General features: G+C 38.2%; 1 protein-coding gene across 4 annotated transcripts in view; it reads right to left on the minus strand.

Annotated features, from left to right (window-relative positions):
- LOC126259218 (L-lactate dehydrogenase) overlaps positions 1 to 25,146 on the minus strand; it is a 298,642-nt gene that overhangs the window by 16,889 nt on the left and 256,607 nt on the right. For 3 of the 4 annotated variants that reach the window (XM_049955823.1, XM_049955821.1, XM_049955822.1), the window contains exons 6-8: positions 21,791 to 21,908; positions 15,497 to 15,620; positions 9,243 to 10,349 (exon numbers count right to left, since the gene is read on the minus strand). In XM_049955823.1, the coding sequence (XP_049811780.1) occupies positions 10,185 to 10,349; positions 15,497 to 15,620; positions 21,791 to 21,908 (407 nt within the window). In that variant the 3' untranslated portion in view covers positions 9,243 to 10,184. Of the gene's footprint in view, positions 1 to 9,242; positions 10,350 to 15,496; positions 15,621 to 21,790; positions 21,909 to 25,146 lie in introns of those variants that run through there. The other variant, XM_049955820.1, reaches the window with a different exon arrangement.

A 25,146-nucleotide genomic window follows, 5' to 3' on the forward strand; every position in this document is an offset into this window, starting at 1 on the left:
AATAATACAAAATGGCTGCCCTTCTTTGAACTTTCTCAATGTACTCTGTTAGTCATATCTGCTAAGGATCCCACACTATGCGGCAGTACTCAAAAAGAGGATGGACAAGAGTAGTGTAGGCAGTCTCTTTAACAGATCTGCTGCATTTTCTAAGTGTTCTGCCAATAAAAAACAGTCTTTGGTTCACCTTCCTCACAAGATTTTCTACTTGTTATTTACACTTTAAGTTGTTTTTAACTGCAATTCCTAGGTGTTCAGTTGAATTTATGGCCTTTAAATTGATGTGTTGTGTAATTGAAGTTTAATGGATTCCTTTTAGCACTCGTGCGGATGACCTCACACTTTTCATTATTTAGGGCCAATTGCCAATTTTTGCACCATACAGGTATCTTATCTAAATCATTTTGCTATTGTTTTTGACCTTCTGATGGTTTTATTAGATGATAAATGACAGCTTCACCTGCAAACAACCTAGGATGGCTGCTCAGATTGTTGCCTAAACATTTGTATGGATAAGGAACAACAGAGGGCCTGTAACACTACCTTGGCAGGCACCAGAAATCACTTCTGTTTCACTCTATGACTTTCCATAAGTTACTATGAATTGTGGCCTCTGACAGGAAATCATGAATCTAGTCACACATATGAGATGATATTCCATAAGCACGCAATCTGATTACAAGCCACTTGTGAAGTATGGTGTCAAAAGCCTTCTGGAAATTCAAAAATACAGGATCAATGTTCAACACTTCGTGTGAGTAAAGAGTTAGTTGTGTTTCACAAGAATGATGTTTTGTAAATCCATGTTGACTCTGTGTCAACAGACCATTCTGTTTGAGTTAATTCATATTGTTGAAATACAATATATGTTCCAAAAGTCTGCTGCGTGTTAGTGTTAATGATAGGGGCCTGCAGTTTAGTGCATTACTCATATTGCCATCCTTGAATATTGATGTGATCTGTGCAACTTTCCAGTCTTTGGGTACAGATTTTTCATTGAGCGAATGGTTGTATATGATTGTTAAGTATGGCACTATTGCATCAGCATACTTTTAAAGGAGCCTTATTGGTATTCAGTCTGGATTGGAAGACTGTTTTTATTAAGTGATGCAAGTTGTTTCACTACTCCGATATCAACTTCTAAGTTATTCACATTTACAGCTGTTCTTGATTTGAATTCTGGAGTATTTACTACACCTTCTTTGGTGAAGAAATTTTGGAAGGTTGTGTTCAGTAATTCCGTTTTAGCAGCACTGTCATTGACAGTTGTTTCCATTGCTATTGCTCAGAGAAGTAATTGATTGTGTGTTGCTACTAGCATACTTTACATACAACCAGAATCTCTATGGATTTTCTGCCAGGCTTCAATCATCTTGCATCGAAGTCTGCATTAAATTTAGAGCTTCTGTAAAAGGTCACCAATCTTCAGGGTTTTGCATTTGTTTAAATTTGGCATGCTTTTTTTTCTGCAACAGTGTTCTGATCTGTTGTGTGTATCATAGGGGATCAGCTCCATCATTTGTTAATTTATTTTTGTGTAAATGTTTATTAAAAAGCATTAGTTATCAATTTCTGCTTTTATTGTACATGCTTCCATATGCTGCTCTACTTAAAATTTATAAATGTTTATGTTCTTAAATTTATGTCAATTCCTGATGAATGTGGCAACTCTCCCTTTCTCTATTTCTGCTCTATAGAAGTGAGATGCTAACCTAAATCCTGTAACAATACATCTACATCAGTGGCCACATGATGTTCAGGTAGGTAGGTTATGTCAGCTGGGTTTGATCAATTCATCAATGCAGATAATTCATTCATTAATTTTGCTTTTTAGTCCTTAGATATTTTGATGCACTAAAGACAGCTGACATTCCCAAATGAGTGAACTAAAACTGGAGTGAAATAAGATTTCTGCCAATTGCTGAAAATTTTTAACCAACAGCTGTTTGTGCTGATGCAATATGCCAGAATCATGTTTAGTTTCTTTCTCAGCCTCAAGGTTTTGTTTGATCTTAACCTCTCTTGCAATTACCTTCTTTCTGTCTTCCCTACCCTACTACAAAAGGTGCTTTTCTGAACCATGTAGCCAATGGTATTTCATGACTCAGGATAGTGCCACCCTCCTAAAATTTTCTATTATTAGCTCAGCCAGTTTATCCTCCATTTTCCTGTTGTGGTGAAGGCCTGGTCTAGCATAATACCACCTACTGAGAGAATCTACAGGAATCACTCCAATATGTGATCCTGCACTCATCATAAGCAGCCATTCCAACTCCAGATTAACTCTCCTGACTGAAGAACTTGAATAAGGTTGGTCATGACACCTGAGAGCATCACTACAGGCAACGAAACATGGGTTCATCTCTTCCAACTGGAAACAAGGCAGCGATCCATTGAGTGGTGCCACACCACCTCTCCTCTGAAGAAAAAGATCAAAGCCACACTCTCAGCTGGTGAAGTCATGGCAATAGTTTTCTGGGACTGTGGAAGGGTTATTCTGGCTGATACACTGTGTCATGGTGCAACCATCAATTCCATAGTTTAGTGTGTTCATCACCACAAAAATGCAAACAAACTTAGCCCTCTCCACGACAAGACAAGGCCTCAATCCAGTCTGTCCACATGACAGGAGCTCACAGAACTTCATTGGATTGTTCTTCCTCATCCAACCTACTGCCCGGATCTTGCACCTTCCAACTTACATCTATCTGTTTGGCCCAATGAACCACGCACTCCACAGGCAGCAGTATGTGGATTTTGGAGGTGTTATTGATGCAGCAAGGCATTGGCTCCAATACAGACCAGAAGAGTGGTACCTTATGGGCACACAGGGCCTCTGAAAGGTGGCATAAGGCCACTGCTTTTATCAGAGATTAGCCAAAAGAGTGGTGAATAATTCATTGTAATGGAATCCTGAATAAAAATCAACCTGCTTTTAGAAAAAAATGTGTTGCATTAATTATTGAACACCTCAAATACTCTATCACATTACTTCCCCCAATATTTTGGAAAAAGAAGTCAGTAAGGAAAATTGGATGAATGATAAATAATTAAGTCTTTCTTGTCATCTTTCCTATGACGAGCTTTAACAATGGCATATTTTAATCTATCCAGAAAAATTCCTCTGTGTCAGTGATACATTACATAAATCACTCAAAACCCTGCATATTAAGTTTGAAGAACTCTTGGAATTCCATCTGCAGCACTGTTTCTCAGAATTTTTAGATTTCTATTAACTCCAGTGAAGGTGCTACTTTTAGCTGCTTAAAGTTGTGTGGAATGACATTTTCAATATATTTTCTTGCTTCTTCAGCTGAACCACTTAATCCTGTTTCTCCCGCTACGTTTAGAAAGTCATTGTTAAAAGTACTAGTAACTTGTGAATTATGAGTCACAACATCATCATTTAGTTTAACCATTATTGCATCTTGTGCAGTGACTGGCTGCCCTGTCCCCCTTTAGTTTCAGCACAGGCCCACTGCACTACATTGCACTGTTGGTTTGGGTACTTCATAGTCTGACAGTGTCTCAATAACAACTGGGAAACAGAATCCTATGAGAGGAAATGAAAACTCACCATGTATGTCAATCTACAGGAAGCATGAAATCTGAAACCTCAGAGACAACAACTCTGTCAGCAGATATGCCCATACTACATGTTTGTGCACCCTCTGCAACAGGTTTCTGCACTGTTCTGCTGCACTATCCATGCTAGCTCATGTGCCTCCATCGTGATATCTGCTGGCAGGGATATGAAATCCCTCCCCTCTGGAAAGGCCATATAGGTCTGAAAATAGCCAGGCTTGGGCCATAGCCTCCAGTGCAGAACTGGAGAGGCTACCAGAGGACCCAGAAGCATACTGACCACCAAAGGACCAGCTCTGGGAGGAAATAGAGGCAGGCCATGGTGGTCCACAGCATGCGACTCAGGGCACCACAAATCCCGGACACCCCACAGCTGGTGCCCATGCAAACGTTCTGCCAGACTGCATCTGTTGACTGGAGTCACCCAACCCAGGATTGTAGCTAGAAAGCTTGACAATGTATTGTTGCAGGAATGCAGGAAGAGACAGACACTGACTCCTTTATTTGATTCTTGAACATATGTAAAAACCTCTCCATCTCCAAGTTAGAAGTCAGGTGAAATGGGACAGTAGTCCAATACTGAAAACCATTGTGAATGCAGACTCCAGTAACACGCAACTGCCTACTGTTATCGGAAACAAGGATCCTGGAGGACCCTCAATGTCAAAAACAATGGATGAACAGTGGCTGTTAATGACACAGAGGACAGCTTGGCTACAAATGGAGATTTGGAACAATGTGTTGATCACTAACACATGCTGCCAAGGAACAGACCCATGAAATCTATGTACATGCTGTCCCACGAGTGCTCTGGAAGTAGCCATGGAGAAATCTTGCAGGTGGTGCAGCCTGGTTCTGTGCACAGGCCTTGCAAGCCCATGCCAACATTTGATGTCACAATTGACTAACGGCCAGCAGACGTTAAATAGCACCAAGCTATACCCTAGTGCGATGCATGCAGCAACTGAAGTGTGGAAGGGCACAATGCTAGGGGGCAACCATTCAGTAGCATTGCTCCTCCATGACAAGCCCAAGTACCACCAGAACAAGGTTGAGTCAATTTCATAGGAGAAAAAAAACTTACACCATACTGGATTCACAACCTAAGAGCTGCACTCCAGCTAACACATCTGAACTGCTGAAATGATTTTCCAGAAGAGTGGGTCAGCAGCTGTGGCAGTCATGACTGTTCACGCTGGCAATGGAAAAGCCAACAAGGCTTGTTGCAAGCCATTATCTAAAGCAGAAGCGAGAGTCTGCTGCCAATCAAACTCCAACTTGGGCCTCTGGTAGCTACAATAGCCCATCAGCATTGGCATGCTGAATGGTGGAGTGGTAACGAAGGTCATAGCAATAGTTATTGAGAAGGAGAGCCTACCCCTGAAATCTTTGAGCAGTCCTATTGGGCAGCTTGGAACAAGGTACAATTAAGGAAACCAGCGGCTTGTGATCAGTTATTTGGAGGAATTTCACCAGTACAAGAAAACATGAAACTTTTTAACCATGAAATTAATAGCTTGCTCCTCCTTTTTCACTCACACAGCAAAATGCATCCTCAATGCACAAGCAGCAAGCTGTTTTGTACCATCCACGTTCTGGTGGGACAGAATTCCATCAATGCTATACTGGGAACAGGACAGGGTGAAAGGTTTACCCAGCGTAAAAGGCAGACAGAGAACAGAGCACAAACACTGCTCAAGAGACTTAAAAGCCCATTGGCAAACAAATGTAACACCCTTCTGGTGAAGTCAGTTAAGAGGATCAGATGTATGTGGCTCAAGGATTAAGCATAATATGAAATACCAAAAAAAGCAAGCCTGGAGCTCCTTAAGTTTCTTAGATGCTGGCAGGCTGATTACAGCTTTGATGTGGTCATCTGTCAGGATGAGGCTATCTTTGCTAAGCCCGTGTCCCATAAATGCACCTTTGGGCAGAAGAAACTGGACTTTTCCAGCCTGCAGTGAAGGCAACTCACCAGAAGGCATTGGAAAACCAGCTCAACATTTTGTAAATGTTCCTCTCTTGTAGGGCCCGTTACACAGAGGTCTTCAAGGTAGTTGATGCAACAGAGAATTTCAGAACCAACTGCACCAATACTGTTGTTGAATTCCCAGTGCTGACAAGATTCCAAAAGGGGAATGATAAAACTGGTAAAACTTAAGTGAGTGTGAAGAACCAAGACAGTCCAAGAGACTGTATCCAACTGTAACTGCTGGTGGGCATTTTGTAGGTTTATGTGTGATTAATACTGGTTCCCTGATGACTTCACCAACAACTCTGCCATCCAAATAATAGGATATGAATCCATGACACATTTTGTATTGGCTGTCTGTTTAAAAATCGGTTTGAAGGTGTATGGCACCATTGGGTGTTTGAACCACCACCAAAGGAGTGGCCCACTGACTTGATTGAATAGGTAAGAGAAATGACCCTTGATTCTGCCAGTGCTGCAATTAGGCCTTTACCTTGTTGTGCATGATGAAGGGAATAGCATGAGAGGGGGGGGGGGGTGCAGGTGATAATATTTAGGAAGTGCCAATGGCTTAAGGGAAACATGTGCCTGGAAATATTCTGCCTGCCCCAAAGTACTCAAACAGTGGGCTGTATGACTGCAGCAAGGAGTCCAAACTGTGGAAAGGAACAGAGACACTAAATGCACTTCATTAACCATAACGAAGCCAAAAACAGGAAAGGCATCTCGCTAAAAGATATTCTGTGTCAACAGTGAATTGATCACTAACAATGACATTTGTCACTTGACTTTCTGATAACGTGCATGGAGGAGAATTGGCCCCACAAAGTAATGTACTGTTTACAGTAAGACACAACATTACGTAGCAGCCGTTTCAACTCCAGGCATCCTGCAGCCTGTATGTATCTAAATTAATGACACTGACCTTCACTCCTGTGTCTTAGAAACCATTCATAATAGGAATGTTCCTGCTGTATCTCCAAATATTGACTATTCCCCAGGTACACCCTGCATAATCTACCTGAAACCTTCTGGTGTCTCATTTACATATACAGGCTTATTTTACATTTTTATGTTATTAAGAAGAATGAATAGTTTTAAAGACTCGTCATTTATATTGACATGGCATCAACACCTTAATGGCAGCATCTCTGCTTCACCTACCTTCAGTATGCTGTCTGGAAACACCACACATCAAATGAGAGGTCAACCAAATATTTGCATCTACAGAAGAATAACAGTAAATTTACATACATCAAGCATTCTTTCTCAGACTTCAAAAATTAGGTAGTGAGACATTTGAAACTCCACCATTCACCAACATCCAAACCAAAGACAAAATACAAAGTTACTCTTTGATAATACTTCATTATTTAGGAGTTAGAAGTGGGTCATATACTTGGATTTGGAGAGGTTTGGGAAGGAATCAACCATGGCTGCCTTTCCTCCAAACAAAACTGAGATGAACCTAGACTAGACAAGTATTCCAATCCAGTTCTTCCAGAATGTGATTCCAATATTGTAACATTATGCCAAAGAATGATGCAGAACCTTTGAAGTAGTGACTAACAAGGATTTGTCTTTACAATTGCTTATTCAGTGCTGCCTTGAATTGCAAAAGCTCTTGAAGTGAGTAAGGCTAACACTCAAATCCAGTTAATGCTCGCTAATTTCCATAAATTTGTTCACAGTAGGCATCTGTATACATCTCATAGAACATAATGTTTATAGAACTGACAAATACTAGAAACATTTCGAATATGCTGCTTTTGGTATGGAGAAAAGCAACTACTTGTAACCAACTGAAATGTTTAAGACTCTCCAATCCCACTCACTGCAACTCAGACTGTAATACTGAACTAATATCCCTTGTGTAAGATGTATTCAGTGCAAAAACTTCTCTCAATACAGAGCATTGTGTAACGTGTTCTAGACCACCAACTGAATATATGTAGATTGCTTTTTCAGTGCTTTATATGATGTGTGCGCATTGAATTATAGACAATGGACCAACAAATATGTAAGCAAAATTAAGAGATCATATTACGAATACCCACCATTTTCAATCCTTTAATACATTCTAATTTGTTATGGAATGAGTGAAAGAAGAACGCTGTTTGTTTGGAGTCTAAATGTTATGGGCTCCTATCAGTTAACTGTAGGTACACACAAGATAATGTCTAACAGTCAGCAAACCTAAATACTCACCATCCCATGCTAGAAGTGGTTATGTTTTATCTACTATTTTTGCTTCATTTGTCAACTATGATAATAAACAATTAATTACACTGATAAAATTGATGACACTTTGCTATTCTAGAGGCAGTGACAGTTGCCACCACACAAAAAAGACTACTAACACAAATCCTACTAACATTAAAAACGTGACACACAGGGACTCTACATTGAATCAGAGTAGAAGTCCTGTTACCTGATCCACTGCAGACTAAGTAAATGGCAACATTAATTAAAGATTATCACTGTGTGTGGGGAGGGGGGGGGGCAGAGCTGTGGAGAGGGGAGGAGGGGGGAACTGTGGAGAGGGGTGGACAGGGGGGGGGGGGGGAGATAACTGGTAACCTTTATCAGAGATGTCTAATTCAGCTCCTGGTGTAACAAAATTTTAATGTTAAGTATTCATTTTGTTAATTAGCAAACATAACCTTCTAACCAGCACAAACTAACCGCTAACCAGCACAAACTAACCGCTAACCAGCACAAACTAACTGCTAACCAGCACAAACTAACCGCTAACCAGCACAAACATAACCTTCTAACAAGCACAAACATAACCTTCTAACCAGCACAAACATAACCTTCTAACCAGCACAAACATAACCTTCTAACCAGCACAAACACACCGCTAACCAGCACAAACACACCGCTAACCAGCACAAACACACCGCTAACCAGCACAAACACACTGCTAACCAGCACAAACACACCGCTAACCAGCACAAACACACCGCTAACCAGCACAAACACACCACTAACCAGCACAAACACACCACTAACCAGCACAAACACACCACTAACCAGCACAAACACACCACTAACCAGCACAAACACACCACTAACCAGCACAAACATACCACTAGCCAGCAGGTATGTACAACTAACCAGCAGGTATGTACAACTAACCAGCAGAAAATACCACTAACCAGCACAAATAAATTAGTAACCAGCACAAATAAATTAGTAACTAGCACAAATCCCAGTACACATTTACGTATCTTGCATCTTCTGCATATAAACATTAATTGTTTTTCACAAAATATGAGTGTTTCACACTGTGTAAGATTTTGAAGATAAATTAGTCCAACATTTCCCTCAGATGAGAAGGAACAACCCCAACCATTTTCACTAGTGTGTTGAACTGCTGGCTGATGCGGATTGGGCCTAGGTATTAACCATGAGTGTAGTGAAGAACATAGACTTAGTAACTCAATTCCACACAAGCACCAAAATGTGTGTTTAGTGATGCAGTGCCCAGAAGTAAGATTTCAGTCAGTGTTTTCTACTTCCAGTGATGTTACTTTTTTAATGACATTAACATCATATCTTCACTTCAAAATTCCATTCACATATTTTAAAGGTTAAAGAAATTGTTTTATTTGTAGTGAAGAACATCAGTCCAATAAATTATTGAAGACAATTACATTTGCTGGACAAGGTATTTTCCAGTATTCTTTATTTAATCTTAAATTATAATTCTCCATTTACTTACAGTGTGGGCAACATGCTCGGACATTTTTTTTTTTACAATAAATACTCTTTGTAACATTCTTTTTAATAAATACTGTAAACTTGAGACAACAGCAGACAAATTTGCCGCAATGCTCTCTCAGATATGGCTTAATTAAATGTCATGGTACAAAATTATGAAACATTATTTTAAATTAAAAAGAAGTACACAAATAATTGTTGTTCTGATAGGATTTGTGTCTAGTTACATGAAAACTAAATGTGAGTGGCTAAGACAAAAGCCTAAGTGACAGCTTCACAGCAGAACAAAAATACAGTAAATTTCACAATACTGTGTTAGGAACTTGTCTGCATGAGCAGATTTCCACTTGCACACACATTAGTAGCACATTATTAAAAACAAACTAAAGTACACAAACAAACATACATGGCATAAATGGACTATTCTTACATGTATTTACATAAATTTAAAATTCAACACTGTTTAAGGGTTGAATGATGAAACAGGTGCACATGACAGTTACTATTCAACATGACAATTTCAAAAGTCTCTGTATAAAACTATACATGACATACAATTAGAAAAATAAAAATTTAGAAATAATTTTTTTTTTTTCAAATGACATGGCAAGGAAAGAAGCTTTAGTAATTTTTGTTCAGGTAGTTACCATCTTCTCAATGTAAATTATGTAACTCAAACTGTTGACACTGACAGATCACGCAATAAATACTTTGGTATTTTATCATTACATCTCAGCAGTTATCAACTTTGGCATAAATATTTATGAGTATTTTTATCAATCTGTTTATATATGATTTTCAGATCATTATCTTGACAGTCTGATGATAATACTTCAATCACTTGTAATATTGAATCAGCTTATATCCTGTTGCATAAATTAAAAAAAGTATAACACAAAAATTACCATTTTAGACCAGTTTGTACTTCAAACATTAAATCAGCAGATTTATTTAGCATGGCAGTTTCTTCTGCAGTGAGTGGCTGTTTCACTATGTGTGTAACTCCATTCTCTCCCAACACACATGGCAGAGAGAGAAATACATCCTTGGAAATACCATGATAACCCTGTAAAAGTTTTCTTATATTAATAAAATCTGTGTTAAAAGAGAAGCAAATCAATACAGTGTGTGTGTGTGTGTGTGTGTGTGTGTGTGTGTGTGGAGAGAGAGAGAGAGAGAGAGAGAGAGAGAGAGAGAGAGAGAGAGAGAGAGAGAGCCAATGAATTCTTTTTAAACGGGCAAAAATAACATCTGTTTTGAGGAAAATAACACAATTTGGCTATAAAATAAAACAACTTACCACTTTTTCATGTCCCTAATTATAGATAACTACATTATCTCTAAAAAGTTGGAGGTCTATATTACATGACAGACCATTAATAAATAAGGAGCAGTCAAATGAAAACTGAACAACTTCCACAATTGGACCATGCAATGGTTCCATTCAAAGCAATCACCACATATGTTAAGATATTTATCCCAGTGAGAGATAAAGCAGTCAGTTCCTGTTTCGTAGGACACAGCTGGCCACTGATGTGTCCTCAGCTGCACCCACACTTGCACTTCCTTGTCCGTCTGGAACCAACATCCCTGTGACTGTCTTCAGGTTGCAAGGGTGTGAAAACCACACAGTAAAAGATGTGGGCTCTAAGGAGGACATTGCAGTGTTTTCCAACCAAATAACTTAAATGTAGCCTTCATCCAATTGGCAGTGTGAGTGTGGGGGAGGATGTTATCATGCAACACGATAATTCTGTCAGACAGCATTCCTGGGCGTTTTGACTTTTTGATATGTCGTGGTTTTTGCAAAGTACCTTCATAGTGCTGTGTGTTGATTGTGGTTCCGCGCTCTGTGAACTAGGCATACTGTTGCATGATAATGCCTGTCCCCACACTGCCAAACAGAGGAAGGCTATGCTTTAGCGATTTGGTTGGGAAATACTAAAACATCCATAAGCCCACATCTTTCACTGTGTGATTTTCAGATCTTGGTGATCTGAACAAAGGCATGGATGTTAGTTTCAGTCAGCTGAGAAAGTACAAGAGTGGACGCAGTTGTGGATTCATCAGTGGCCAATCGCATTCTATGGAATGGGAATTAATCATCTCATCTCCCAGTGGGATAAATATCTTCACACTTGAAGATTACTTTTGAATGGAACAATTCCATGGACCTGTTGTGAATGTGTTCAGTTTCCATTGAACTGCTTGTTATATATGAATGACCTAGCATATAATATTAATCTTGGACTTTCTGGAGATGATGATGATGACAATGACGATGATATCTACAATTAGGGACATGAAAAAGTCACTTTATTTTGTGACCAAATTTGATGTTATTTTTTGTCCAAACTGGTGTTAGTTTTGCCTGGTTCAGTGTTTTCTTGTCAAATTAACTGGTATCATCTTGTAAAATTTGGTGTGTATTTTTTGCCATCTTTGGCATTTTTTGCCAAATTCAGTCTTATTCTTTTGCCAAATCTGGTGTATTTTCCCCAGTTATGTATTTTTTTTTTATTTTGGTCCTATTTTCTTTGTCATGTCGAAGTTGCATGGGACTGTCACTTTAAGATTATACATGAACCTCAGCTTTGCGGATATAAAAAGTCAAACTCCAGTTTTAACATTCAAAAAATGTCAGTTATGAGTATTAGTAACCTGGTGTCCTCATTTATAACATTATGTAAGTGGGCTGCTTCTGTGTTGGCAGCGCTGTGTAGTGCTTTGCATTGGATCTCTGACTGCGCTTTCTTTGTAAGAGACTCTGTGGCTGGTTGGACTCATTGTTGGAAGATTACCAGTAGTGTTGGGCAGTTGGAAGTTAGTCACCAGCAGTGATGGAAGTACTGTTGGGCAGTGGAGGTGAACAGCCAGCAGTGATGGATGTTAAATGTGAGAAGTTAGCATTGATAGAAGGTAGAGGTCTGAAGTGTTAGCATAGGCTAATGATCTGGAAGTATCCAACCCGGAGATTGAAAATTATTCATGATTATATATATCTTTGCACTGGATGTCAATGACGATTTATACTTGTGTTTGAACTGGATGTCACATTATTAAAGTAAAAAATACATTATTTTGTTTGCAACAAAATCTTTCCTTTGTTAACCACATGCCTATTAGTAGTTAGTGGCTTTAGTAGTTAGTATCTTTTATTTAGATGGCAGTAACACTCATTGTATTGCAGTAGTTCGCACAATGAAGATCTTTGTGAGGCAAGTGCTTAATGAAGTGTGTAGGTTATCATCAGGATTGCTTCTTATTCAGGGCCATTCTTTTGTATTAAGGGGCTCCAGAAAGGCTCAAAATCATGAAAAGTTCAATTTTTACTTTTTTGCGTTTCCTGAATCTGCAGACTATTACCTTTTAATAGATATATAATTTATTCAATTCTGAAGACTACAACTATTTTTAATTTTTTTTTGAAATGTGTTCTATATGGGCGTGACCCACTGTGGCGCTGTTAAACTGCTGTCAAATGGTGTTATTATTAACGTCCGTGTTCATCAGGTACATTTTAGTGATGTGAGATAAAGTATGTGTTGTGGCTAACCTGTGATGGTTCAATATATATCGCTGGTGTGACTGTCGATTGTTTCATGTTTATTTACTCTGTCGTTATCTCTAAAATATTCGTAATTAATTCTGTTTCTTGAGTCTCTGTTTTGTTGAAGTATAATAATGAGTAAAAGTAAAGTTATTAGAAATCCTCTGAAGGCTTTTAAGAAAAGGAGAAATGTTGGAAAGCCAAAGGTATGTGTTATTACTGTAAACAATAAAGACTATAACCAAGTGAGTGAACCTAACCTCTCAAGTACACCTGCCCATAGCAGTCAAAGTGGGAAAGAAAATACTTGCTAACTGGTGAAGTGTACACTCATAAGCATAGTCTGCCTCATGCAATAACGGAGGTGATAAAACCTATTTTCAGAGACTTAGCAGCACCTGAACTGTTGAAAAAGTGTATTCACGGAAAAACTCAAAACCCCAATGAAAGTGTAAATAGTGTTATATGGTCGAGAATCCCCAAGACTGTATTTGTTGGAATAGAAACACTTCACTTTGGTGTGTATGATGCTGTTGCGACTTTCAATGATGGCAACATTGTAAGGTGCAAGGTATTTAGAAATATGGGAATGAAGATAGGTTCTAACATGGTACGAGCGATGCTTGCTTTAGACAAGAAACGCCTTCGGGCTGCAGACAGGGCTGTAAAGAGTCTAGAAATACAAGCAAGAGTAAACAGGAGGAGGAACAAGAGGAAGCTGGAGGAGCAGTTTGCAGAGGATGAAGATAATCCATCCTATGGACCTGGAATGCACTAAAAAGTTAATCCAATCTTTGTCGCTCGATTCCCAAAACTTTTATTTTCTCATACTAATTACATGTTTTCTAAGGATCTTCCAAACATATTTGTTTCAAACTTCTAGCAAATGTTACACAGTACCTTCTGCATAATTTAACACAGCCTTTTTCCAAAAAACTGTATATTTTTGAATATATAAATAAAAAATTGCAAAAAAATGTTGTGAATTTTCATTACAATTGAAAAAAATCATCTTTAATAACTGAACTAAAATTTTGTAAAATCCCTGTGTTAAGTTGTAGCCCATATTCCAATAAATAATCTGTAAAAAGTTCAACTTCCTACCTCAAATACTTTGTGAGGAAAGATGTAATTTATAAGCGTTATTTTAAAATTGCAAGTATAGGGCGTTCCAGAGCCCCTTAATTATTTGAAGTCAGGTTGTTATTTTTTTGAGCAGTCAGATTCTGTTGTGCTAGTATATTGTGGGTCAGTGTTAACATGATAAGAAAAAGTAGAGAGAAAGTAGGCTCAGTACATTCAGTTTTACTCAGCTGTTTCAGAATCAAATAATGTAGAAGTTTCATCTTCTCAGTCATTCAGCAATCTAAGTACAGATGCAGACGTTTAAATAAAGAAGTTTCAATTCTTATATGGCAAAATTACAAATTTTGTAATAGCTCATAAGACATCATCCATTTTGCATTGTTTCACTAAGAAGTGCTAATTTTGCATCATTTTTATGAGATTTTCCTGTCCATATCTCTAATGAATTACTATTTGATAAAAGGTTATACAAAAATTTAGCAAAATCTTGATTAGATTTTGAAGTGGCGCAGAGACTGGTAGCTTACTTTAAATGATCAGAAATGTAAAATTTGGCACTTCGAAAATGCAAAGCGTGGCATCCTATACATACAATATCAATGAGTCACAATTGGAATCATTCAGTTCATATTAATACCTGAGTGTAACAAATTGTGAGTATAAGCAGTGGGAATTGATAGGATACCGGGTAAATGCCAGTTATAGAAACTGTTTACAGAACACTTTTTCATCCAATAACACTGGACAAATGTATGAGACCGATAGAAAATGCAAACAACTGGGGATATTAAACATATGTGTAGAACAGCTGCTTAAATGGTCACAGGTTTGTTTCACTAATGGGATAGCATCACAGAAATGCCGAAAAATCTAAACCAGCAATGACTCCAAGTGGTCTGCTATCCTGTGAAAATGTACTTCACAAAGTTTGAAGAACAAGTCTTCAACGAAGAATCTAGGACTCTACTATAGCTCCCTATTTAGTGTCACAGTAGGGGTCACAAAGACAAAGACTAATTACAGTGTGTGAAAGGCATTTAAACACTCATTCTTTCTAAGCACCATATGCAAATGAAACAAGAAGAAACTAAATACATGGTACTGTGGGGGAAGTACCCTCTACCATACATGTCACAAGGTTTGCAGAGGACAGATGATGAAATTCTAGTAAGACACTTTTATGTATTTCTTGTTCTTGAGTGTATCGTTTATGACAAACATTTCACAGATCGTAAAAAGAAAGCCAATGTTACGCTTTACGTATTTGCAAGTGATACGAATACCATCTGCATACATGATGCATAGTCAACTTTATTTTGTTTGGTCCACAAAACCAGTAGTTAGGGCAAAAAGAGTATACCCTGGGAAAATGAGAAATGGATATGGTACCTATAAAAAAAAAAAAAAAAGCCCTGAACCAAATTACCCTAAAAAAGTTAGAACTGTAAAATAAATTAATAACATTTTATAAGTGATGTGTTTTGTGTGCATAGTCATGAAAATACATTATAACATGAGAATATAATTTTAAAGCAAAAATGGTGGTATAAACAAACAGTTAATCAGATTTTACTCACATTAACCAGTGTTGACACAGCATGAACAACATGGGCATTGCGCAAAATGCTTTGTGCTAAAGCTGCAACACTCAGCCCAATAGCCCATGATGTATAACCCTTTAGTTTTATGACCTCATATGCACTGGAAAGGAGAAAAACTATTATTAATCACATGTAGCAGCCCTGGGCATTATTGCTATATAAGATTAAGCAATTGCATTTAAAGAGAAAGAAACCAAAATCCTATCAACGGAATATAATAATTAGAAACAACAGTTTTAACATTAACAAGAATACCACTGCATTTTTTAGAATTATAACTATCATAGTTAACGACTGATTACACATGTTAATCATTTGCAACTAAGATTCCAATCCATATACTCATACACATTCATGGAAAAAGCATGAAGGAATGATCCAAATGGAATGGAAATCAGTAGATGTGATGTACATGTATAAATGAATGTTTAAAATTTAAAAAAATTGGTGAGTTATTCAAGAGAGTAAGCTTCACAAATTGAGTAAGTCAATAACAAGTTGCTCCACCTCTGGTTCTTATGCAAATGGTTATTTGGTTTGGCATTGACTGATAAGAGTTGTTGGATGTCCTCCTGAGGGTATTGTGCCAGATTCTGTCTAATTGGCACATTATATCTTCAAAATCCTGCATTGGTTGGAAGGTTCTGTCCATAATGCTCTGAACATTGTTGATTTAAGAGAGATCTGGTGACCTTACTGGCCAAGGTAGGGTATGGCAAGCAATAATACAACCAATAAAAACTCTAGCCATGTACAGGCAGGAATTTTCTTGCCAATATGTAACCCCAGGATGGCTTACCATGAAGGGCAACAAAATGGGGTGTAGAATATTACTGGTGTACTGCTGTGCTGTAGAAGTGCCATTGTTGACAACCAAACACATCCTGCTATAAAAGAAATGGCGCCTCAGACCACCATTCCCGGCTCTCAGTATGCATGCATGGCAGGCAGCGGTCAGATTGGTACCCCACAGCTATCTGGGTCATCTCCAGAGGTGCCTATGGCTTGTAATCTTGTTGACTGAAGTAGAATTGTCTTCACTTACAAGTCCTGTTTCAAACTGAGCCCCCATAACCAGTGAAGACATGTCCAGATATTCCCTGGACTGCAGTGAGATACCAGCCTGACTGTCACCTGCTGTATATTCTGACATCCAAGAGTGATGGTCTGGAGTGCCACTTCATTTCATTTCACAGCAGGACCACTTTGTTTGTCACCTATGCCACCCATGCAACACAGACATATGCTGACAGTATTGCACCCTGCATTTTGTTGTTGTTCATGGCAAATCATCTGGGCTTACATTTCAGCAAGATAAAGCCCAACTGCACATGACAAGAGTTTCTGCTGCTTGTCTTTGTGCTCATCAAACCCTATCCTAGCCAGTGAGGTAACTGAATCTCTCTCCCATAGAGAATGTTTGGAGCATTATAGGCAGGGCCCTCCAACCATCTCAGGATTTTGATGATCCTACATGCCAATTGGACAGAATGTGGATGATATCCCTCAGGAAGACAACCAAGAACTCCATCAATCACTACTACCAAGCTGCTCATAAGTGTCAGAAGTAGTCCAACACATTACTGACTTGCTCATTCTCTTGTAAAAATTATCAAATGTTTCTGAAACAGTAATATCTGTTTATCTGTACAACTACATCACATCTACCAATTTCTGTCTCATTCAGATACTTCCTTCATGGTACTTTTTTTGTCGGAGTGTGTCCTTCAGTACATTAGTGATCACACACAGTTTGAACAGTAAGACAAACTCTGTAGAGGTGATATATATATATGAATATAAGAGAGGGAAACATTCCACGTGGAAAGAATAAAGGTGATGAGACTTACCAAACAAATGCGCTGGCAGATCGATAGACACACAAACAAACACAAACCTCACACAAAATTCAAGCTTTTGCAACAAACGGTTGCTTCATCAGGAAAGAGGGAAGGAGAGGGAAAGACGAAAGGATGTGAGTTTTAAGGGAGAGGGTAAGGAGTCATTCCAATCCCGGGAGCGGAAAGACTTACCTTAGGGGGAAAAAAGGACAGGTATACACTCGCGCACGCACACACATATCCATCCGTACATACACAGACACAAGCAGTGTGTATGTACAGATATGTGTGTGTGTGTGTGTGTGTGTGTGTGTGTGGGGGGGGGGGGGGGGGGCGCGCGCGCGAGTGTATACCTGTCCTTTTTTCCCCCTAAGGTAAGTCTTTCCGCTCCCGGGATTGGAATGACTCCTTACCCTCTCCCTTAAAACTCGCATCCTTTCATCTTTCCCTCTCCTTCCCTCTTTCCTGATGAAGCAACTGTTTGTTGCGAAAGCTTGAATTTTGTGTGAGGTATATATATATATATATATATATATATATATATATATATATATATATATATATATATATATATATAATGACATGTTACTCAGATCCACAGAGAGAGAGAGAGAGAGAGAGAGAGAGAGAGAGAGAGAGAGAGAGAGAGAAACTGAAGCGGCATGCAAGATTTTTGGCCAAGACTCAATATCAGAGGTGGGTATAATAACTTAATCGAATCCTTCTTTTGACTACCAGATTGACAACCTGATGTAACTGAAAACTTTAGAGAAAATCTGAGTTTGCTTGTACTTATGTTCACCTATCATATTGTAATCATTGGAGGAGGCTTTAATCACCCATCAATTAATTGGAAAAATTAGAGTTTTGTGAGTGGTGAACTTGAAAAACATCCTGTGCAACAGTACTAAATGTCTTCTCTGAAAACTACCTAAAACAGATTGTTCAAAACCCTGCTCATGATGGAAATATTTGAGATATAATGGCAACAAATAGACATGATGTCTTTGAGAGTGTCAACATTGAAACTGGTATCAATGACCATGAGATAGTTGTGGCACCAGTGATAAATGAAATACAAAGGGCAACTGAAAGAAATACACAGATTTGTAATTTTCTGGGCCTACTGTGTAATAAATACCTTTCAAGGACATAATATTTGTATAGACAGTTAAGAATATTAGTTTTACTTGAACTATAGACCTATTTCAGCTATACAGCCATCATTATGTGATGTTTTCAAGTCCTGACTTCCAGGCAATATCGTTGTTCTGTTGCCTGTTGCTGTCTATTTGTTTACTGATTATATTTTTCATTGTTGTTCTGTTAGTAATCAGTTGAGTGTTGTGTTCTGATAATTATTAGTAATGATCAGAAATAAACATACTTTCCAGCAGAAAGTTTGTGACAGCAATTACATCAGATGATCAGCAATATTGTGTGTACATCTAATCTGACATAGTTGCTGTCATGCAATTTCTACTGGAAATTAAGTTTATTTCTGACCTTTTCTAATGAACTGTAACAATGTAACAACTGGTTAATACTAGAATAATGGTAAAAAATATGACCAGTACACTAAGACAGCAACAGAGATAATAAAATCGCTTATAATCTGTCATTAAATGTCAACTACAGACTAAGATTTATTTCTGGGCAATTTCTGACCACTACTAAAAGAAAAGTCAGAACATACTAGAAAACTAATTATTATTGCTACATTAACATAAAATATAATCAGTAAAAAATAGACAGCAACGGAAACAATGATACTGCATGGTAGTCAGGACTTGAAAAAATAATCTGGTGATGGCTGTATAGCTCCAATAGGCTTATAGTTCAAACAAATAAAATATTCACAGCAGTGTAACTGGTTACATAAGTATAATATGCCCTTGAAAACAGAATGGTACATATGATCAGTAAACCATATAAAAAAAGCATTAGTGTCATATCTCAATGACAAACTTAAAACTTTCAACACAGGGCAGGAGCATGTAGTCTAGCTTTGGCTCAAATTTAGGTGAACAGATTCCCTTGCACTGGTTATGTATGTACCCTGAAGAACAGTTCACAATGAGAGGGACCCTCATGGTGAACAGTAACTGTAAAAAACTTCTAAAGACACAGAGACAACTGTGTTATAGGTGTGAAAAACTGAAAGAAATTCTGGTCATTTGTAAATGTTGTTTGTGGCAGCAAAGTTGGTGTCCAGTCACTTGCAGATGAGACAGGACCTGAAACTGAGGGTTGCAAAGCAGAAGCAGAAATGCTTAACTCCATTTTCAAAAGTTCCTTTAGAAAGGAAAGCCCAGGAGACTGCCACAATTTAATTCTCATACCACTGAAAAGATGAGTGAAATAGTTATTAGTGTCAGTGCATTGAGAAACAGACAAAATTGTTAAAACTGAACAAAGCTCTAGACCTAAAGGAATCCTCAGCAGCCCCTATGTTGAATTTGCAGCCAAGTTAGCCCTTCTTTTAACTATTATCTGACACAGATCTGTTGAACAAAAAATCATGTCCAGTAGTTGGAAGAAAGCACAGGTCACACCCGTTTAACAAGAAGGGTGGTATACATGATCCACAAAACTACATCCAATATCCTTGATATCAATTTATTGTAGATGCTTAGAACATATCCTGAGCTCAAATATAACAAGGAATCTCTAACAGAATGACCTCCTCAATGCCAACAAGTATGGATTCTGAAAACATCCATCACGTGAAACCCAATTCTACTATTTTCTCACATGGCATAGTGAAAGCTATGGATCAAGGCAGTTGGATAGATGCAATATTTCCTGATTTCCAAAAAGCATTTGAGTTAGTGCTACATTTACACTTATTATCAAAATTACTGTCATACGGAGTATCAAGATAAATTTGTGATTGGTTTGAGATTTTTTTGATCAGGAAGATGCAGCCACTTATCATGGAAGGAGATCAATCAGCAGATGTAGAAGTAACTTCAGGTGTGTTGGGGCCATTGCTGTTCATGTTTTATATTAATGTCATGCAGATGATATCAATAGTAATCTCAGACTTTTTGTAGATGATTTAGTCATTTGCAATGAAGTACTGTCTGAAAGAAGCTGTGTAAACATTCAGACAAATCTTGACAAGACATCAAAGGGGGTGCAAAGATTGGTAACTTGCTGTAAATATTCAGAAACGTAAAACTGAGCACTTCAAAAATCAGAACAGAAACATAGTATCATATGACTGTAGTATTAGTAAGGCACAGCTGGAATCAGCGCCCTCTTACTTACCTGGATGTAAAGCATCGTAGGGAGTGAAAAGGAATGAGCATGTAGACTCAGTCATGAGTAAAACAGGTGGTAGACTTCAGTTTATTGGTAGAATACTGGGAAAATGCAATCAGTCTGCAAAGGAGACTGCCTACAAATCACTCATGCAACCCATCCCAGAATGTTACTTTAGTTTTGGGACAGTTACCAAATAGGACTGACGGGGGTTATTGAAAGTAATAGATAATGGCAGCACAAATGGTCGCAGGTTTGTTTGATCCATGGGAAAGAGTCACAAAGATGCTCAAGAAACTGAAATTTTAGACTTTTTAAGAAAGCCTTCAACTATCCTGAGAAAGCCTAGTTATGAAATTTCAAGAACTGGTTTTATATGATGACTCTTGGAATGTGCTACAATCCCTATTTATCACTCATATGGATTGTGAGGACAAAATTAGATTAACAACAGAATGCACAGAGGCATTTAAAACATCATTCTTACCATGCTCAATATGTGAATGAAACAGGAAAAAGCATTAATAAGTGGTACAGTGGGACACACCCTCTGCCATGCACTTCACAGTGACTTGCAGCATAGCTGTAGATGTAGATGTAGGAAGTATTAACAATGTCCCTCCAAAATATAGTTTTTTTCACCTGCCCTCTGTTCATTAAAATCTAACATTGTGTGTGTTTTCTTACTGTAAAATATGCTTCGATAGACTGCGTCAACAACACTAATGCTATCAATTTCAGTGCAGAAACACATTGTTAACAGTTGTTAATGAGCACACAAAATATTTCTGAGTATTGGAAAGAGAACTTCATATGAAACTCAAAACAGCCAGTCTCAGGTATATACAGAAAACCTATTTACCAACACTTAGGCAGCATGTCTTTTTGCAACTCCGCCAATGTAATCCCAATAAACCTCTCTCTGCTAAATTGCAGTAAAAACAGTTAAAGAACATATTACAAACATTAATGACCATTGAATGCACAATTTTGTAAGCTAGTAATCCCAATAATCACTACAGCTTCATTATTTATGTTTTTTGCAAAAGGCAGCAACACAGAGCTTTTAACTACAGTGTTTTGTAATAATACAAGTTCTCTGCAGTGAAACTGTCAATAAGTTATAGGTACTGCACAGGACCAGATTTCACAGCAGACTTACCTCTGAACTACTTGTTGGTGAAGTTGTTCCCAGTTTTCTTTATCAGCTACAGTCCCCACATTTGGATTTAAATCTCGCAACCTTACACCTGCCACATTTACACCGGACCAGACAGGCACTAAAAAATGATAAGGAGTTTAGTTAGTGTTAAGCACATCTACAGTAATTTCCCAAGTATTGCAAGTAAGGGAGGGGGAGAGAGAGAGAGAGAGAGAGAGAGAGAGAGAGAGAGAGAGAGAGAGAGAGAGAACATGGTATTATGACAGCTCTGAATCTCATGTCACTTAGCTAATAAGCAGCTGTAAATATTTTCAGTTTTATCACACATAATATAAGATTATTGTGTGGTCCTGGGTTTCAAGAATGGCTCTGAGCACTATGGGACTTAACTGCTGAGGTCATCAGTCCCCTAGAACTTAGAACTACTTAAATCGAACTAACCTAAGGACATCACATACATCCATGCCCGAGACAGGATTCGAACCTGCAACCATAGTGGTCGCGCAGTTCCAGCCTGTAGCACCTAGAACCACTTGGCCACTCTGGCCGGTAGTCTTGGATTTAATCCAGAATTTATAAAATAGTAATTTCTCATCTCCATTCGCTTTCTGTCCCACATTTACTGCTGCATGTGTTTCAGCAGTATGCTGCCTTTATGAGGAGCCTAAATGTTACTTATACATATATTTCTAACTGACAACAAACATGAAATGATGGCAGCATGCTGCTGATATCCTTTGTGACAATAAAAATTGAACCAAAAAAAGTGACTAAAGCTGAGAAATTGTTATTCTGTAAGTTATGTAATATGGTCTCAATCCTCAATGAATTTCATTCAATATTGACAACTTTATATTTCATCAGACAGTTTAACAGGATCATGCAAATCAATCTGAGAATCTGTGGAAGTCTTACTGTTGACACTATCATACAGTACATGACAAATCTCCTGAGGCGAGCTGTTCTACAACAGTTGGAACTGGTCCTGGTTATTGGAACTGGGAAAGGGTTGACATTCAAGCTAGTCCCACATAAATTCTTTCAGGGACAGAACTTGTGATCCCTCTGGCCTTAGGAGTTGTGCAACATCATGCAGGCATTTACAGACAAACATGCCAGTTGTGGAAGAACATTGTCCTATTGGATAATAGCACCATGGTACTGTTGCGTGTGAGGCAGAATTCCCTCAATCTCTACCAGCAAAGACCTGAAGTCACACGCAGTGGCTCTTCACATTGTGATGCCAGGAATAACACTATGTGGCTCTCCAAAACAATTTAAGAATGGTACCTCTTTCCAGGTTACTATCATCAACAACAGTCATCCAGGGCAGTGCAGAAGCACAGTTAATAGCTGAAGACAATGTTATGCTGTTTATCAGCAGTTCATGCTTCTCAGTCTCAGAACCACTCAAAACACAGCTGTTTGTGTTGTGGTGTTAACAATGGCCTACACATGGGACGATAATTCCCAGTACGACTGCTCTTAGTACAGAATGAAACGATGCTGCAGCAAGTCAATTACGGTTGTTAAATTTCAGACACAGATATGAAGGGGATTACTATGTTCTTGGTGCACAATATTCCAAACGCCCTCACGGTGGGCAGACATGGTCAACAAGGAACCTCGACATCAAGTATATCTGACCTCATGTTCCCATGCAGTCCAATGTCAGACCACTGTCATATTTGAATGACCCACAAATCTGGCTACTGCAGGATTAAACTAGCAGCCCAAATAGAGAACCATAATGAGGCTCCTAGCAAAATCTGTCATGCAGTGATAACACCATCTCATACGAGTGTGTGGCATTTCTGTGTCCTTTACAGTTATCACTCAACATGTGATGCGGTTCACATCCCTTCCAGGCCTGGTGGCAACCCTAAACACAAAAAACACTAATGCACTATGGTGGCCTTTTTTCTTTTGTCAGGCAGTGTAGACACTACACCTGGCATCATCTATGGATCATTTCCTCCCTCCAGCAAAATTACAATAGCTTATATTAATTGAAAAGTACAACCACCATTTACAAGTTGTTATTAAAATAATACAATGATTGACAATTTTCAGCAGTAATAGAAATAATGGAAGTCATTAAGTTACTTTGCTACACTTTTGGACAGTGGCCTTATCCAAAACTAATAAAAAGCAGTGATTTACAAATCCTCTTTCCTCTCCCTGTCCCCTCTCAACACCCTAATAGCAAAGAGGCTCACATTCTGTAAATTCAGATGAATAAATATGACCTGCTGATACGAATGGTCACACACTAACTGAAACATTTTCATGTAAAATTCCTTACTCTATTTCTGGATAACAATCTAGAAGCAGTCATGCAGAGAAAACTAACTGAAAAACACATTTTGCTACCTCCCCCTTTATTTCAGAGAAGCAGGTGTCTTGCGGTGACTTAAAGAGAAGGGTGCTAGAGCTAATCATGGATACTTTCCCAATAAGTTATCTCATGGAATGAGCTTGCAAGGCAACACACTAAACATATATGAAGTATTTATATGGTAGAAGCAAAGAGAGTACTATATACCACAGTTACATATGCAACTTTCAGATGTATCTTGAAAGCTCTTAATGCTTACACTCAGTCCCTAGAATGTTTACTCATTAAGGGTGTTTGTTGTCAATAATGTAGAGTTTCACAAAACTGGTCCACTGATTCTCAAGACAAGAAGACATTTCCTTGTGTACAGTTGACAATGAGGTTCTGTCTCCTGATACAAAGGTCTCTTAGAAGCTATGAACAGTTGCAAATAAAAATTGTATGTATTCCAAAACTGGCAATGACTAAACAGCAGTAGGCCTACTACTAATAATTTTACTGTGAACAAGACTTTGTTCTAACAGCAGTCATTAACAAAGTCATACTAGTGTTACTGAAGGTGTTACCCAGTATAACATACTTCGCAGCAACAATTTCAGATGTAGTACCTGCTTGTATTATGTTTTGTGCAGCCTATGTAAGCACAATTGGAATGCAGCAGATCTGTGGTAGTTAACTGCCAATATAACTTACAGAGAGAATTTCTGACAGTTAAAACGCCCTCTTAAAGCCCACTTTTATTGATTAAACATATCAAAGTTTTTCCTTCATGATAGTATCTGCACATCAATGAACACATCAATGAATAAGTGTTATGTCTCATCTACTCTCTAAGGCAATGGAAGTAAATAAGGTGGCAGATTTCCAGTTATTGGGAGGATACTGGGAAGAGACAGCCAGTTTACATTTGTGTGAGACATCTTAGAGTTGTGATGAAGTGCATGGGGTACATACCAAATAAGCAAACAGGAAATGTTTAATGTATACATAGAAGAACAGCATGAATGGCCACAGTTTC

Source organism: Schistocerca nitens, chromosome 5 (assembly GCF_023898315.1).
Source record: "Schistocerca nitens isolate TAMUIC-IGC-003100 chromosome 5, iqSchNite1.1, whole genome shotgun sequence".
Classification (NCBI taxonomy): domain Eukaryota; kingdom Metazoa; phylum Arthropoda; class Insecta; order Orthoptera; family Acrididae; genus Schistocerca; species Schistocerca nitens.